Source organism: Cokeromyces recurvatus, assembly GCF_025118155.1.
Source record: "Cokeromyces recurvatus strain NRRL 2243 chromosome Unknown BX663scaffold_19, whole genome shotgun sequence".
NCBI classification, from domain to species: domain Eukaryota; kingdom Fungi; phylum Mucoromycota; class Mucoromycetes; order Mucorales; family Mucoraceae; genus Cokeromyces; species Cokeromyces recurvatus.
In genome coordinates this window covers 353,294-368,404 of record NW_026251405.1, presented here as the reverse complement: position 1 = coordinate 368,404, position 15,111 = coordinate 353,294, and the positions used below count along the sequence as shown (strand labels likewise).

The window sequence follows — 15,111 nt, the reverse complement described above, 5'->3', positions numbered from 1 at the left end:
AGGTGTGTGTTATCGACGCTTTTAACACCTTTTTTTTTTTTTTTTGTAACTTGGAAAAGCCATTTGTCTCAGTTATTTATTCTTTGTTTTTATTTTTTTTTAATTAAACAATTACGTATGTATGTATGTTTTTTTTTATACAATAGCATGGAAGTCTATTATTTTTTGGAAGCCAATTTCTTTATGTCACTACCAATAACTTCACTCTTTCCATTACTATAAAAATTCATTAAGCATTCTAACTTCCATTTCTTCCAAATTTCTTCCGTATGGAAACCCATCTTTTCCCATTCTTTTTCTTCTTTCATATTTTCGTCTTCATCATCATCGCCAACGTCTTCTTCTTCTTCATCTATTTGGTCCTCATAACGTAGTAAAAAATTAGATCGATGGTCTGATGAAAGTTCAGATACAAATTGAGCTGCGTCCACAGCCAAACGATCATGTCGTTCACGTAATTCGTTCCATTGTTGTAATTGTGAATAAATAACCTGTTCGTCATCGACATTATGAGTCGTTTTAGTGTTATTTGTAGCTTGATCAGCAAGTAGCTCCTGAGCAATTGTAGCTTGTGTTTCTGCTTCTAGTTTTTCAATGTCAGGAATGAGTTTGGTTCGAAGCAAGACACTGAGGATGTTTGTCTGTTGTTCTGTGGTAGTGGGTATATAAGGATGGATCATCAACTTGGGTAATGTTGCATTATTGCCTGGTTCAGTATAACTATAAAAATCTTCAGATAATGTCGCGAATTTAGCTGTCAACATATTAAATTTATTCAAGAGGTCTGGCCAAGTAAATGGATATTTTGGTTCCTTTAGATAAGCAAGATGAGTGGCAAATGTTTCCTGTAAGGACCATAATTTTCCACGAAGTGCTTCTAATTCCTGGTATGTATTCGGATCTAATTGAGATTGAAGTTGTGTATATTCCATTATAAATAAATATTTGAATAAAAGAAGAAGAAGAAGAAAAAAAAAATAGAACAAGTTGAGTCTAAAGTGTGTGTGTGTGTATATTATTTTTAGAGCTACTTTATTGATTAATATAAAAATACACTGAAAACAAGAAAAACAAAAAAAAAAAAAATGATATGAATGGTTCATGAGTTAATTATTATTACTATTGTTGTTGTTGCTGAATGGTATCCTTAGCTGCTTTAATCAAAGGATTCAAAGTATAAAGTGGATCTGCTTTACGTAAAAATGGATGTTTGAGTAAATCAGCTGCTGTTGGTCTAAACTGAGGATCTACTTGAAGACAAAGAAACAAAAAGTCTTTAAAGACATCACTTAAAGCTTCAGGATTTTGTAATTCAGGTGTACCATTATTTGCAATTAAATAAAGTGCACGTAAAGGATTTTCATTTAAATAAGGTGGTTCCCCTTCAATCATTTCAATAGCTAAGATACCTAAAGACCAAATATCTACTTTTTGATCATAGGCCTTTCTAGTGACTACTTCAGGTGCCATCTAAATAAATAAATAAATAAATAAAAAGGTTGCTTACAATCTAATTCAAATATGACTATTAGTCATCTATCTATTCTTACCCAATATGGTGTACCAACTAATGTAGTACGTTTAGATTGAGGTTCATGAAGTTGAGCACAGAATCCAAAATCAGCTTTATATACATGTATATAAAATTAGAATTAGACTAGTCATCATTTCATTTAAATATATTAATACATTACTTAGTTTAATATCGCCTTGCATACTCAATAAGACGTTATCACTTTTAATATCTCTATGAATAACACCATTTGCATGTAAATGTTTTAAGCCTTCAAGTACTTCTTTACAGATAGCAGCAATTTGACCTTCCATAATCATATTACAAGTAACAACGTCTGTTAAACTACCACCTTCCATATATTCCATTACTACCCAAAGATCCCCATTCCAAAGGTAAGATTCAATAAAATTAACAATATTCTTCTGCCTTGATTTCTTCATAACCATAATTTCATTAATAATGAGTTCCTTTTTAGGCTGTTTTTCCAAATTCATTTGTTTAATAGCTACTGGCATATCATCTCCATGTCTATGAGCAATAAATACACCACCAGAAGCACTAGATGTATATTAAAATTAAAATGAATTCTTTGTTTGCTTATTCTTTTTTTATCCTTTACCCTTGACCAATCTTCATCATATCAGTATACACTAAAAGTGGATTTGAATTGATACATAATTCTTGTAATTTACGAATCACATCTTGATCTTTCATAGCTTTATTTTGATCTTTAGGTGGTCTAGATTTAACTGTTGTGCTTGATGATAATGGAGAAATAGGTGTATTTGTATGAGTCACATTAGGATCCTCTTTAAGTCTTGTTAATTGTGGTAATTCTTTTTCTCTTTCCCCAAATTCTTCACTAAGTGAAGCTGTTGACTCTGAATTAATGGAATGAACATCATCCATATATTCTTTTTTTTTTAAAAAAAATGATTAATATGATATATATTATTCCACCTTTCATTTTTATTATTATTATTATTATTACCAGAGTTTTGTCGTTGATTAGATGAAGTCAATTTACTTTCAGTAGCAACATTATCTTTCGATTTTGTAATTCGAAGTGCCGAAAATCGTCTTAAAGTTTTACTTTTTATACTTTCATTAGATCCTGATTTCCTATTATCTTCACTTGTAGTACTTGTACTTTTTTGTGAAGAAGTGGATATCGTCTTTGGTATTTTATTCCAAACTCCTTCTTCCATCGTTTCTTTTGTATTTCCTTGGAAGAATTCAATAGCATGAATTACAGCCTACATATAAATAGATACATATATAAAAAAAAGAATAAGGAATCTCTTTTTATCATGTATATACATGTGTGTTTTTCGATAATTACTTGGGGATTTTTTTCTTGTTCCTGCCTTGTGATACCACTTTGTGTAAGTAAAGTTTGCCATTCTCTAGGAAGACCTGTGAATTCGCCTGTAACTGAATCAAAACCAACATGAGTAACATGAACTGTATTATAAGGTGTTGAAATATCCATAGGTGGAGATGAACTTTTATTGTTTGAAGAATTATTTCCATTAGAATTATTGTTATTATTATTATTTAAAAAGTCTAATTCACAGTTAATGTTAATTATTTATTATTTTTGTTCATTCTATTTTAAAAATTACCATTAAAATTGCCCATAAATTTATCAATAACGTCTTTAAATTTTGTTTTCTCTCGAGATTTCGATTCATTACTACTTAATGAAGGTCGATTATGATGCTGAGTAGATGATGTCAAAGATGAATGTAGTTCATTTGATGAAGCTTTTTCTCCAGTTTGTTGAAAAGAATCATGATTATTTGCAACTGGATTTGGCAAGTTGGATGTCATTAATAAGAAAAAAAAAAAAAAAAGGGTCTAGTAAAATTAAATAAAAGAAGAAAAGTAAAGATATTAAAATAATTAAAATTAACGGGTGGTGGTAGTAGTTATTGGTTGGTTTATTGCCTTTTTATAAAATTTAGTTTTAATATAAAAAATTCGAATTCAGTTCAGAAACCATCATAGCAGCCGTTGTTGTTGTAAAACGAACCATTCCTCTTCCTTTATTATATTTAAAGAATAATCGTGTGTATATGTGTATATATATAAAAAAAAAGGATAGAATAACTGCTTCTTTCTCTTTACTATTTTAATAATATAAACATAAACAAGTATTATGAATAAAGAAGTATTTAAAAAGAAAAAGGGAAAGAAAAAGAAGAAAAGTGGTCTGATTCTTTGCATTTCTTGTAATAAAGTTGATATTTTATTATGCATTTTATTCATAATCATTTTCTCATATTTTGTCTATCTTTTTTTTTCTTTTCTTTTTCTTTTTTTTTCTCTTTCTTTTTCTTTTCTTTTTTTAAAAAAAAATACATATACATATTTATATATTCCTCTCTTTAATATGTCACGTAAAGTGTTAATAGGCTATGATCATACAGAGATATCAAATATGGCTATGGAATGGATTGTGAAAAACCGTGCAGTATTTCCAGAAGATGATATTACATTAGCTATTATTGTAAATGATGATGCTATTGCAGTAGAAGGCGCTTTTGGTTTAGAAGCATCAGTAGCTGGTCCTATGGGCTGGTTATCATCGGATAATTTCCGAGAGCGTATATCGAAACTTGAAAAAGAATCAAAAGAAGCTTTAGAAGCAGTTGTAAGATGGTTTAAAAGCAAAGGCGTAAGTATATTTTAATTTCATTTTGTATATACAAATATGTATATCTTTTTTTTTGTGAAATAATGATATGCATTATTATTTATTTTTTATACATGTCTATATTTATATGTGTATACATGTATATACATGCATTTTTTTTTTTGTTTATTTATTTATTTATTTATTTTAGATTACTGTGACTCCTCAAGTTTTAAGTGGTGAACCCGGAGAAACTCTAAAAGATTTTGCAGAAGCTAATAAAGTAGATCTGGTTATTGTCGGTAGCCGAGGTTTAGGGTTTCTTAAAAGGTAAATTGAAATAAAATAGACATGTATAAAGGAAGGTCCACGTAAGGGAAAAAAGTATTCATCTGAATAATGTTAGACAATTCATTGGCTCAGTCTCTGATTATTTAATCCATCATCTAAAGTGTTCTGTGCTTGTTGTTAAAGATGATGTTCAACACCATACTACTAACTCATAATAATAATAAACCTCTTTGTCAGTTATCGTAATAAACTCACTACTATTGCTGTTATGGTATAATATCAATCATAATAAGGTTATAACCAATCATATGAATGTTATTAATATGCATTAACATAATAAAGAAAGACTTCAAAGAGTATGATGGAATAATCTATAGAGACTTTATTTACGTAATCAATTATACTTTTTTGTATAAATTATTATGGATTGTTTATTACCATATGGTAGTAGTAGTAGTCGTAGAATACTACTTCCTTGTCTAAATATAAATATGACTCACTCGTCATAATCGGCAGTAATGTTAATAACCTTATTTTTATTATTCTATTGGATATAACGTATATTAGTGTCCAAAAGGAGGTTGTTTTAGTCTTAAATAAATCAAATCTTAAAATAAATAAATGCTATGATGAAGACAAAACCAGTTTAATAAAGAAAAAAAAGGTATATATAAAGGGCAATTATTGATATATAAATATATACATATAATAAAACATGTATATAATTTAATATATTTATATATGTCTACATATATCACTTATGGTTTATTCTCAATGCTTCGTTATTAACAAAGATGCCATCTTATTATTATCCTAATTGCTCTTCTTCTTCTTCTTCTTCAAGTGACACTGTCCTTGCTGATGACAATAGTAATAGTCGGACTCGGTCTATTCTGTTAAAGACGGAATCTATACCAAGGGAAAAAAAATCAGCAGTAGTTCAATTCTCGAATGTTCTTATCGTCAATACTACTTCCACTGCATGTATCATAAAAGATGATAACTCTTCTATAAAAGAAGTTATTGATAAACATTATTCAAATAATTAACTTTTATCTATTTATTATATACACATACATATGTATACATATAAATCTATACATATATAACTTTTGTATATGTTCTCCTTTTGCTGTAAATAAATAAATAAATAAATAAAAATGATCAAAATTTGAATTTAGAATATTCTAAACCAATTGCAAATGAATGTAGTCTACTATCAATTATTAATAATCCATTATAAGACTTGACTAACCCTAAAATAGGGTATAATAATGATTTAGTTAGTTAGTCAGTAAAAGACATCCTATTTATCATCTATTTTATACCTATTAAACTTTCTAATAAGCCTTCTACAGGTAAACTAATTGTCTGTAGACTCCATTCATCGGGTTCTAATTGTTGTATAGGAGCTTCTATTAATTGTGTTGTATCTATGGTAACATTGACAACATAGCAACATGAATTTGTTAATCCTGGTTCATAAGCAACAGGTACATTAATTAATTCAAACTGTTCTTTTGGAATTAAATATCCTGTTTCTTCTTTTAATTCTCTCTGTGCTGAATCGATTGGATCTTTATCCGACGGATCAATTAAGCCTAATACATGAATTCAAATTTAGTAGTTTTTACTTCTTTCTTCCCTCAATATATCAATGAATTTACCGGAAGGAAATTCTACACAGTAACATTCAATGGCAGGTCTACACATATATATCTTATATTAGCTTCTATTCACATACATATTATTATATATACCTATATTGAATCACTAATAGAACTTTAGGTATAGGAGTTAAGAGAATAGCATGAATATCAATTGCTTTTTATATATATATATATAGATAGATAGATAAATAAATAGACAGATAGGTGAGATAAGATATTCAACAACGTATTTGTTCATATGTTATGTCTATTACCATCAATAGATGAATGTTCAGGTTTTGTTCGAATACAACGTTCCCATTTTCTTTCAATGCCTTTATCATCTTTATAAGATATATTCTCTAATTGAACCCAGTCACCTGTACCCATAATCTTGGGTGATGAATTCTCGATTGGTAAAAGAGGTTTTAGTAATAATGATGATTTAGGTAAAATCTCTCCTGGCATATTTTAAAATGTCTAAGTATAGAAAGGAAGATGTATAAATATCTATTTATTTATTTTTTTATGTTGTATAAATCAAGAATAAAAAAAGAAAAAAAAAGAAAGAAATGAATATACAAGACTAATATATTTTATTTTATTTTTTAAATCAGAATTATTATTACTTGATGTTGCGTAAATGACATAGGATTTATTTTTTCTTCTTTATTTTTTATGCTACGAATAAAATGGCCTTTTTTTTTTTAAAGAAAAAAAAAAGAAAAAGAAAACCCGAAAAATCTAGTAAAAACTGATGTTTTATTTTGAAATATATAAATCTTATCAAGTAGAAAGGGATTTATAAAGGACTCAAATTAAGCTTTTAAATTGAACAACTTTGTTGAATGTCTTTTGTCCTTCTTTTTTTTTTTTTTTTTTTTTTTCAGTGTTGTATGCTTTTATTTCTTCAATATGAATAATCTCCCTCTTCAAAAAAAAAAAGAAAAAAAAATTATCAAAGGATGATGTTATATTGTTAATTAAAGTTATATTAAATACCCAATAAAGAAAGTACTGAAAATTATTTCAAGTTTATTTGCTATCCTAATAAACTTCTTTAATCACTCAAAATGATATTATTATTGTATATTAAAAAGAAAAAAAAATCCCCTTTCCTCACTTCCCTTCTTAATAAAAGAAAAAAAAATAAGGGGAGGGGAGTCCAGAATACAATCTATTTTTTCAATCTGTTACTATAGAAATAATAGCAGCACAATCATGGTTGTCTTTTTTCTTAAAATGAATTATGTCATAATTTTATATCTCAGATGATCAAAATGGATAGACAGCTATTACTACTACTATCAGAGGTATGAATACATAATGATGGATCTTGCTGAATTATTTATTAAATGAGGTTGTACAAATCATATAATAAAACAGCTGTCAGCTCTTTTCCTTTTAAAGTATTTTTGAGTGTAAATCAAATCCCTTATATGCACACACCTTTTTATAAAGTATATTCTATTTAATATTACATATCCCTTTAAATCAAAAATATATGCATATACAAATATATGATTGTTATTATACAATCTACTCCTATTCGACACTATATAAATTTTAACTCCTAGTTCCCTTTTTTTTTCCTTTCTCTGTTAGTTATGTCGATTTTAAATACAAATCATCAAAGATCGAGGATATCAACAAATAAAAAAAAAACATGTTCAAAGGTAAACAAGAATAAAAGACATAATTATCCATCATTAGCAGTGAAATCATCATTATCCTCTTCTTCTTCTTTTACTACTACTACTACTACTACTACTACTACTACTACGATAAACAACAACAATAAAAAAGAATAAAAAAAACCATAAAGAATGTAAAATGGATGAATACAAACGACGTATCCCTTATCTCTTTAGGTTAAATCAACATGTCATTGTTCTTAGTTCAAATCTCTTGGGGACCGTAAGATACCTTGGTGGTCTTCAATTTATTAAAAATTGACATGACACTATTTGGGTTGGAATAGAATTAGACATAAAAGGTGCAGGAAAAAATAATAGATATCTTCAGGGGTAAAATTAAAAAAAAAAAGTGATCCATACATGTCTTCTTAATCTAATATTAATCTTTTTTTTATTTATTTTTTTAGTATTCAATATTTTACTTGTCCTTTAAATACAGGTCTTTTTGTTTTAGCATCAAAGTTAAAGCCAGTTGAAGAAAAAGAAGAAACGAAATCAAATAAATCTTTATTACAACCAACAAGACGTAGAGGGAATAGAAAGGTAGTAACTCGGACAATCACAAAAGAATCCATACAACAAGATCTATCAGAAACAACAGCAATAACAACTCATTTAACTCGAAGGAACAAGTCTACACAAAAACACTCATCATCATCATCTTCTTCTTCTTTATTAGCTAATAAAGAAGAAACACATTATATAAAAAAAAAAATAAAGAAAAAACCAATTCCCTTGCGTCGAAAACAATTCTCTTCAGATAATAATTCATCTTTACTACAACAGAGATTAAACTCATGTAATAATAATAATAATAATTTACATGAAAAGGAGGAAAGTTTCAACAACTCAACTAGAATTACAACAGAGGGTCAACAAGTTAGATAGAGAAAATAAAACTTTTTTAAAAGAAATGGAAGATAAGGAGGTAGCTTGGAATCGTTTGTTATCACTCAAGGAGAGCTATACGATTCAGCTCCAAGAGAGGGGGAATCAAGTAAATTGATTACAACATTCGATAGATATGTTTGAGAAAGAGACTCAAGAGGTGTCACAGCTTCTTGCAGAGTGAGAGAGAGAGAGAAAAAAGAGAAAAGATGCTCATATTTTCATACATTACTAGTGTTATTGTGTTAATTGTGATCATTTTAATACACATTCTACTGAAGAATGTCCGAATCAAGATGATACATTCTAACAAACAAAACAAAAAAGTACATATTTGTATCTTTAATCTTCCTACATATACAGTATAAAAAGGTTTATTTATCTTAATATTATTAGAAAAAAAAATAATGATTAATATTTTCTTTTCAAAGACTTAAATATTATAAATATATATGACTTGGCTTTTGTATATAGATAATTAATGTATTGTATTGTTGTAGAATTAATAAAATGATAGTATTCATATATACATAGTGGGATATTTATGTAGATATATGTTGCTGTTGTTCTTCTTTTTCTTCCTCTTCTTCTTCTAATTTAAGTACAGCTGAAGGATCAATTATAGGCGGACTAAATTGGATATATAAATAATTAGAGAAGTAAAAAAAAAAAAAAAAAATGAATACTTTACCTTAGCCTTCGTCCTCTATTCTTCTGTGCTTCTTGAACTTTTGCAGCTGATGGATGCTCCATAGGCGTTAATAATTCAAAACTACATAATAATTCCTCATTGATGCTCATAATAGCTCCAAAATTATCAAATTCACCACAATAATTGGGTGCACTAAAGACTGTAACTAGAGTACGTTCATTAAAGAATTGATATCCATCCTCAACAACCTTATTATAAATAATATATATATATATATATATATATGTTAGTCTATATATACAAGAGAATATTAAGTCTCTGAATCATGACATACCATGTGTGCTCTACATACTAAATCTAAATCATGTTTAGACAAGAATTCATTTACAATTTTTTTTCCAAAGCAATATGAAACTCCTCTTTCATTATCCTCCCATTCAAACGCTGACTCTGATGGATCTGACCATAGTAAATCATTCAAAAGACCATATTCAGGCACATCAGTAGGCCGCATAATGTTTCTAACATCATTCATGGAATGCAGTGATGGACTCAATCCACCATGGACACAAAATATTTTACCTGCCACAAGTGCTGCAATAGGTAATGTATTAAAGACGTCTATAAATGTCTTCCATACTTTAGTATTCGTCCTTCGTTTACATTCATCATAAAATCCATAAACTCGTGTTACATTTGCACATTCATGATTGCCTCTTAGTAAAAAAAAATTTTCTGGGTATTTTATCTTGTAACAAAACATTAAAAGTATAGTTTCTAATCCTTGTTTGCCTCTATCTACATAATCACCAAGAAATAAATAATTTGAATCAGGAGGAAATCCACCCTTATCAATTTATATATAAAGTCAGTATAATACATATATGTAAATATAAATATATAGATTAAAAAAAAAAAAGTCTCCTTATACTGACCATTTCAAATAATCGAACCAAATCATGGAATTGTCCATGAATATCACCTAATATCTTTACTGGAGGATTTAATTCTATTAAGCTCTAACAAAAAAAAAAGGGGGGGAAGGTGAATAAACCATAATTACATAATCAACTTGAATAATAAAGAATTTACAGGCTGAGAAAGAAATACTTCTTGTGCAGCACGACAAATAGCAACAATTTCCGAATTTCGAAAACAAATTGATTTTGATATTTTATTTTTCATACCAATGTCTAATAGACGATTAATACATTCATCAATATCTAAATTCCAACCAATAGATCGTATAGAAGTAGCTGTTAGTTGATTTTGTGAACTGATTGTAAGCTGATTCTCTCCTTGTTGTGGACTTAAAGGTGGAGATTCTAATTGTTGAATTGCATTTGGAATGCTTGAAGATTGACTAATAGCATTTGATTTTGATATTGAATTATTAACAAGAATAGAATTAACTGAAGTTGCAGTTGCATTTGAGAGTTCATTATCAGGTACTTCAGTTCGCATAATACTTGGTCTATTATGCTTTTTTCTTTTTGAAGAAATATTACCCATTATAAAATAAATAAATGTAAATAAAAAGAAGGAGAAAGAGAGAGAGAGAGAAAAAGGAAAAAAAAAAAAAAAAAAAAAAAAGAGCAGATGTTATAATGTAAACTTTATTACTGTATACATGCCTACATCACGTGGGAATTTTTTTTTCTTTCTTTCTTTATTATTGTTGAATGTCGATCAGTTTTTAAGGCAGTGACGAATAAGGGCTTTTGCCTTTTTTGTAGAATAATACATCCTCTTTACATCATTAAGGACCGTCTCTTGCTTTTCACCATGAAGAGCCATCATAGATAAAGGAATGGATTGAATTTCATTAATATTTGTAGGTAAAGGATGATGACTACTCAAGAAATGATGATTCTCTTCAGTAGGATTGTCATAATGCAAGAAGCCATAATGATCCATAAAAATAGCAGGAGATAGTGGTTCCTTTTTTTGATCTGTAAATTCTACAATACGAAACATGTATTCATAAAAATAACATCCTTTATAGCAAATAAAAGTATCATGAAATGCTTGTACAGGTGCTAAGAGAGATGAAGGTAAACTAGCTTCTTCTGTCCTTAACTCTTTCTCTCTTTTAGTTATCAAGTATCGAAGTAACTTATCAAAATTATCTTCACTTCCTGATTTCAGACATAAAATTAAAAGACTCCAAATTATAGAATATGAACAAGGTTGATAATGATGATGTCTTGAAATATCTAACTTTCTATCCCATATTTCAAATCCTTTATTACACATATGTACAATCTGACTTGAAGATCCTTTACATTCATATAAAAGCGTACATAAGATAGGTTCTAATACTTGATTATGGCATAAAAGTGTATCTAATTGAAGACGTACTAATAATTGATAAACAGTCATACATTTTGTATATCGAGCCCTTTTCCTTTTATCCTGTACTGTCCTCGTGATCCCCTCAGGACTATTAGCAGCGATAGAGAGAATATCGTGTAAGAACCCTGGCATCTCCTTAGATTCCTCTGGATGTAAATATTCAGAACACATAAATCGTGAATAGACAGACCATGCGCGTGCTTCCCAATGTGTACGGCGTGATATATGCATGATTGGTATCTCTCTAAAGGCCATCCAACATAAATGCATGATAACATAAGGAGTAGCTTCATTTATTGAATCCTTCATTGACTTATAAATTTGCCAACCATACTCAAATTGATTGTTTCGAATAGCTACAAAAATCATTGTATTGTCATTCTCAATACCTTTCCTATCTATTTGCTGTCGTCTTGTCTCAAGATGAAGAAGTTGATCCATGGCCCAATTCTTGATCATCTCCGTATGGCTCTCCTCTTGAGTCCATACCTCTTTTCTTTCTTTCTCATAGATTAACTTTTGATGATGCCATTCTCGATCTGCATCACTAAGGGCTGCTTGATAGAACATCCATAACTTGAAGTGATCTTGTTCAGTTACCTGATCCATGAGTGGCATCTCCCTACGAATAGGAGGTAACTGTTGAGGTGCTATCGGGTTCGCGAATTCCAAGTAAGGTTTCCCATAATCTGTTAATAGGCCCTGGGCCTCTTGTATCTGTGGTTGAGGTTCTTGCATGAGATGAAGTAAAATAGCTGTTCGATAACAAGCAGTATCCCACTCTTGTCTTGGTAAAGTATAGATAGCTTGAAGTGCTAAACTTGTCTGATGTTTATCTACTAGCATCTTTACTACTGCCAAATGAGCCTCTCTTTCTAATACATAACCTGCTTCAACTACCTTTGTAAATAAACGCCATATAATGGATTGATTTATATCTTCTTTTACTCCATCATCATCATTAGATGAAGAAGATGATAATTCATTGACAATCTTAATTATATTCTTGTCACAAAGTAACTTGATAATTTGAGAATAAATCTTGGAGACTTGCCTACCATCCCCTGTTTGAGTCATTTGAAGATGATCAATAGCCCTTTGAAGGATATGAACTGCTTTTGCTACATTATCATTCTCTACTAATTCATTCATCACTTCATGTCCTAGTTGTACACTATTTCTTCTTTTGGACTGTAAATCTGGATCATCATCTGTACTATAACTGCTTGTTTCCTCACTTGATAAATCATCATGAGAATCATGAACGTCTTTTTGTTTATTAGATGGCCAACCTTCAAAAAAGTTATCAACTAGAGAAGGCAGTTCAGTGAAGTCATCATGTTGAATTTGAATACCATTGTTGAACATTTTTTTTTATAAGAAAAAAAAAAAGAAAAATGAAAATAAAGTAGTAGTATTGTATTTTTAACACACACATCTATTTTTTTTTTCGATATGTTTTTTTGATTTGTTAAATTTCTATTATGCGAACTCACGATTTTAAACTCAGTTAGTCCTTTTTTTTTTTTTTGTAATAATAAAGATAGGGTTACTGGTAGGAAGATTTGTTTATCTAGGTACCATCATGTTAGCTCCTCCCTCTCATCCCGGCCTTTTTAAAGTAGTTCATCAAGGAAATTCCGATTCTTTTACCAGTAAACTTGTTGCAGAATGTGAATTTAAAAAAGATCAAGTTATAGTCGACTTGAAAGGATTAATAGTACCAGGTCCCAAGCGTTATTCATCCGTACAAATTTCAGCTAATGAACATGTTGAATTAAATAGTGATTTACTTTATTTGAACCATTCCTGTGATCCTAATACTTTTCTTGATGTTAGTCAATTAGAGCTCATTGCGCTTAGAGATGTTCATATAGGGGATGAGCTTTTATTTTTCTATCCTTCTACCGAATGGGATATGGGTAAATAAATGCAATCCATTCATAAAAGATATATGAACAGAGCCTTTTTTTTTTTTACAAACTAATGTAACTAATATGGATTTTTTTTTTTGTTTTGTTGTTCTGATTATAGCTCAAGCATTTGATTGCTGGTGTGGCTCATCTAAAGTAAGTGATAGAAAGAACTTTTTATTTTATTTATTTATTTTAATTCTTTTTATAATACATATTTAGTGTATTGGTAAAGTAAGAGGAGCTCATGAGATTCCTACTAAAATACTAGATCAATTTAAATTAAATAATCATATAATTCAACTTGTTCAAGAACGAGATTTTCCATCTACAACAAGAATAATTAATGAACATTAAGTTGGAAAAAAAATATAATTTTTATGTTTATGATTTTTATTTTTTTTTTAAAATGACTATAATTTCTATCAAGAGTATTAATGGTATGAATTGCTTCTTAGAATATAGAGTTTGCAACATTACTGCCAACTAAAATAATAAACAAAGAAATTAGTTTTCTAATACATGCTCATAAAAAAAAAAAAGCATATTCACTTACTTGTAGCACCAAAGCCCCAAGTAGCAGAACTAGCTACATTTTCAGCGAGTTTTTTACCAAAAGTTGAAAATTTACTTTCATGTTGACCTTCTACAGCTGCGGGAGCAGAAGAAGTACTTGCTACTTGTTGAACAGGTGGTGGAGCATAACTCATTTGTTGAGGAGGAGGGGGAGTATAGGTTGTGGCTTGAGGAGGAGGAGGAGGAGTGTAAGTTGTGGCCTGAGGAGGAGGGGGAGTATAACTATTATATTGTTGAGGGGGAGGGGGAGGATAGTTATAGGAATCTTGTTTAGGTGGTAAAGGAGAAGATGTATAACTACCATAGCTATCTCTTTCAGAAGGAGGAGGAGGAGGAGGAGTAGAGTTTAAAGACTTTTTTTCATTCATTGGTGACCTATTATTATTAACATAAATCCCTGGTAAAATAAAAAAAAAAAAGGAGGAAGGATACTTACTCTATTTTCTTAACATAGTTGCTAGGGAAAATACCAGTCTTACCGTTTACTGTACCTTTCCACCAATCGTTATTCACAAATTCAACTAATTGAATAATATCACCCTGCTTAAGATCCAAGTCGGTACTAGGATTTTCACCACGATAATCATAAAGTGCTTCCGCAGTTCCAAGTTTATTACGACTATCTTCATAAGAAGGTGGTGGAGGCATACCGTTATTAGAAGAAATAGCATCATTAGCAGTAGGAGAAGGCATGGTGGTGCCTGAAAAACTATGCTTAGCAGCAGGTGTTGAATACCCACGGTTCATATTATTGACATCTTTAGGTAACATATTTAATATTTCATTGTAAGTTTGAGGCTCAATATAATGATGAGTCTTTAAAAGTTCCAATTCTTTACGAATTGAATAAAGAATGTGCTCTGCAAAGGCCTTTTCAGACATTATTAGTGAAATAAATGAGAAAGAAAGAAAAAAAAATAAAAATAAAAATAAAAA

General features: G+C 29.4%; 9 protein-coding genes across 9 annotated transcripts; 3 read left to right on the top strand and 6 right to left on the bottom strand.

Moving 5' to 3' along the window:
- Positions 1–37: 37 nt before the first annotated feature.
- On the bottom strand, positions 38–987 carry BX663DRAFT_515313 (uncharacterized protein). The gene has a single exon (XM_051528421.1). It carries the CDS (start codon positions 930–932, stop codon positions 159–161), a length of 774 nt encoding a protein of 257 aa, XP_051381208.1. The 5' UTR covers positions 933–987; the 3' UTR covers positions 38–158.
- A 79-nt stretch (positions 988–1,066) lies between these two features.
- On the bottom strand, positions 1,067–3,353 carry BX663DRAFT_457385 (kinase-like domain-containing protein). Its single transcript, XM_051523880.1, has 7 exons — positions 3,142–3,353; positions 2,859–3,082; positions 2,508–2,772; positions 2,136–2,430; positions 1,695–2,074; positions 1,551–1,624; positions 1,067–1,470 (listed from the first exon to the last, which is right to left on the bottom strand). The coding sequence occupies exons 1-7, from the start codon at positions 3,347–3,349 to the stop codon at positions 1,120–1,122; spliced, it is 1,797 nt and encodes a 598-aa protein (XP_051381207.1). The 5' UTR covers positions 3,350–3,353; the 3' UTR covers positions 1,067–1,119.
- A 481-nt stretch (positions 3,354–3,834) lies between these two features.
- BX663DRAFT_515308 (uncharacterized protein) lies at positions 3,835–4,827 on the top strand. Its single transcript, XM_051528420.1, has 3 exons — positions 3,835–4,196; positions 4,366–4,484; positions 4,561–4,827. The coding sequence occupies exons 1-3, from the start codon at positions 3,912–3,914 to the stop codon at positions 4,658–4,660; spliced, it is 504 nt and encodes a 167-aa protein (XP_051381206.1). The 5' UTR covers positions 3,835–3,911; the 3' UTR covers positions 4,661–4,827.
- Positions 4,828–5,570: 743 nt separating this feature from the next.
- BX663DRAFT_515304 (NUDIX hydrolase domain-like protein) lies at positions 5,571–6,649 on the bottom strand. The gene is made up of 5 exons (XM_051528419.1): positions 6,370–6,649; positions 6,206–6,269; positions 6,113–6,150; positions 5,774–6,046; positions 5,571–5,701 (listed from the first exon to the last, which is right to left on the bottom strand). Exons 1-5 carry the CDS (start codon positions 6,560–6,562, stop codon positions 5,610–5,612), a joined length of 660 nt encoding a protein of 219 aa, XP_051381205.1. The 5' UTR covers positions 6,563–6,649; the 3' UTR covers positions 5,571–5,609.
- A 1,278-nt stretch (positions 6,650–7,927) lies between these two features.
- BX663DRAFT_553452 (uncharacterized protein) lies at positions 7,928–8,679 on the top strand (the record flags this gene model as incomplete). The annotated part of the gene is made up of 3 exons (XM_051531451.1): positions 7,928–8,024; positions 8,076–8,121; positions 8,199–8,679. The coding sequence occupies 3 exons, from the start codon at positions 7,928–7,930 to the stop codon at positions 8,677–8,679; spliced, it is 624 nt and encodes a 207-aa protein (XP_051381204.1).
- Positions 8,680–9,221: 542 nt separating this feature from the next.
- On the bottom strand, positions 9,222–10,843 carry BX663DRAFT_531987 (serine/threonine-protein phosphatase PP-Z1; the record flags this gene model as incomplete). Its single annotated transcript, XM_051530421.1, has 4 exons — positions 9,222–9,309; positions 9,371–9,579; positions 9,666–10,178; positions 10,424–10,843. The coding sequence occupies 4 exons, from the start codon at positions 10,841–10,843 to the stop codon at positions 9,222–9,224; spliced, it is 1,230 nt and encodes a 409-aa protein (XP_051381203.1).
- A 177-nt stretch (positions 10,844–11,020) lies between these two features.
- BX663DRAFT_487795 (uncharacterized protein) lies at positions 11,021–13,054 on the bottom strand (the record flags this gene model as incomplete). The annotated part of the gene is made up of 1 exon (XM_051524776.1): positions 11,021–13,054. The coding sequence occupies one exon, from the start codon at positions 13,052–13,054 to the stop codon at positions 11,021–11,023; it is 2,034 nt and encodes a 677-aa protein (XP_051381202.1).
- A 217-nt stretch (positions 13,055–13,271) lies between these two features.
- On the top strand, positions 13,272–13,956 carry BX663DRAFT_531986 (uncharacterized protein; the record flags this gene model as incomplete). Its single annotated transcript, XM_051530420.1, has 3 exons — positions 13,272–13,608; positions 13,721–13,755; positions 13,822–13,956. The coding sequence occupies 3 exons, from the start codon at positions 13,272–13,274 to the stop codon at positions 13,954–13,956; spliced, it is 507 nt and encodes a 168-aa protein (XP_051381201.1).
- Positions 13,957–13,986: 30 nt separating this feature from the next.
- BX663DRAFT_515294 (SH3 domain-containing protein) lies at positions 13,987–15,109 on the bottom strand. The gene is made up of 3 exons (XM_051528418.1): positions 14,612–15,109; positions 14,156–14,550; positions 13,987–14,085 (listed from the first exon to the last, which is right to left on the bottom strand). The coding sequence occupies exons 1-3, from the start codon at positions 15,055–15,057 to the stop codon at positions 14,054–14,056; spliced, it is 873 nt and encodes a 290-aa protein (XP_051381200.1). The 5' UTR covers positions 15,058–15,109; the 3' UTR covers positions 13,987–14,053.
- Positions 15,110–15,111: the final 2 nt, after the last annotated feature.

Excerpts from the sequence above, each read along its gene's own strand:
- BX663DRAFT_515313 (XM_051528421.1), bottom strand. The coding sequence starts at position 932 with ATGGAATATACACAACTTCAATCTCAATTAGATCCGAATACATACCAG.
- BX663DRAFT_457385 (XM_051523880.1), bottom strand. The coding sequence starts at position 3,349 with ATGACATCCAACTTGCCAAATCCAGTTGCAAATAATCATGATTCTTTT. Across the intron at positions 2,431-2,507 it reads TAATCAACGACAAAACTCTG|AATATATGGATGATGTTCAT; the intron begins GTAATAATAATA and ends TAAAAAAAAAAG. Across the intron at positions 1,471-1,550 it reads TAGTTGGTACACCATATTGG|ATGGCACCTGAAGTAGTCAC; the intron begins GTAAGAATAGAT and ends TTATTTATTTAG.
- BX663DRAFT_515308 (XM_051528420.1), top strand. The coding sequence starts at position 3,912 with ATGTCACGTAAAGTGTTAATAGGCTATGATCATACAGAGATATCAAAT. Across the intron at positions 4,197-4,365 it reads GATGGTTTAAAAGCAAAGGC|ATTACTGTGACTCCTCAAGT; the intron begins GTAAGTATATTT and ends TATTTATTTTAG. Across the intron at positions 4,485-4,560 it reads GGTTTAGGGTTTCTTAAAAG|ACAATTCATTGGCTCAGTCT; the intron begins GTAAATTGAAAT and ends GAATAATGTTAG.
- BX663DRAFT_515304 (XM_051528419.1), bottom strand. The coding sequence starts at position 6,562 with ATGCCAGGAGAGATTTTACCTAAATCATCATTATTACTAAAACCTCTT. Across the intron at positions 6,151-6,205 it reads CTATTAGTGATTCAATATAG|ACCTGCCATTGAATGTTACT; the intron begins GTATATATAATA and ends ATATATGTGTAG. Across the intron at positions 5,702-5,773 it reads CTTATTAGAAAGTTTAATAG|GGTTAGTCAAGTCTTATAAT; the intron begins GTATAAAATAGA and ends ACCCTATTTTAG.
- BX663DRAFT_515294 (XM_051528418.1), bottom strand. The coding sequence starts at position 15,057 with ATGTCTGAAAAGGCCTTTGCAGAGCACATTCTTTATTCAATTCGTAAA. Across the intron at positions 14,551-14,611 it reads AACTATGTTAAGAAAATAGA|GTCACCAATGAATGAAAAAA; the intron begins GTAAGTATCCTT and ends TAATAATAATAG. Across the intron at positions 14,086-14,155 it reads TTGGGGCTTTGGTGCTACAA|TTGGCAGTAATGTTGCAAAC; the intron begins GTAAGTGAATAT and ends TTATTATTTTAG.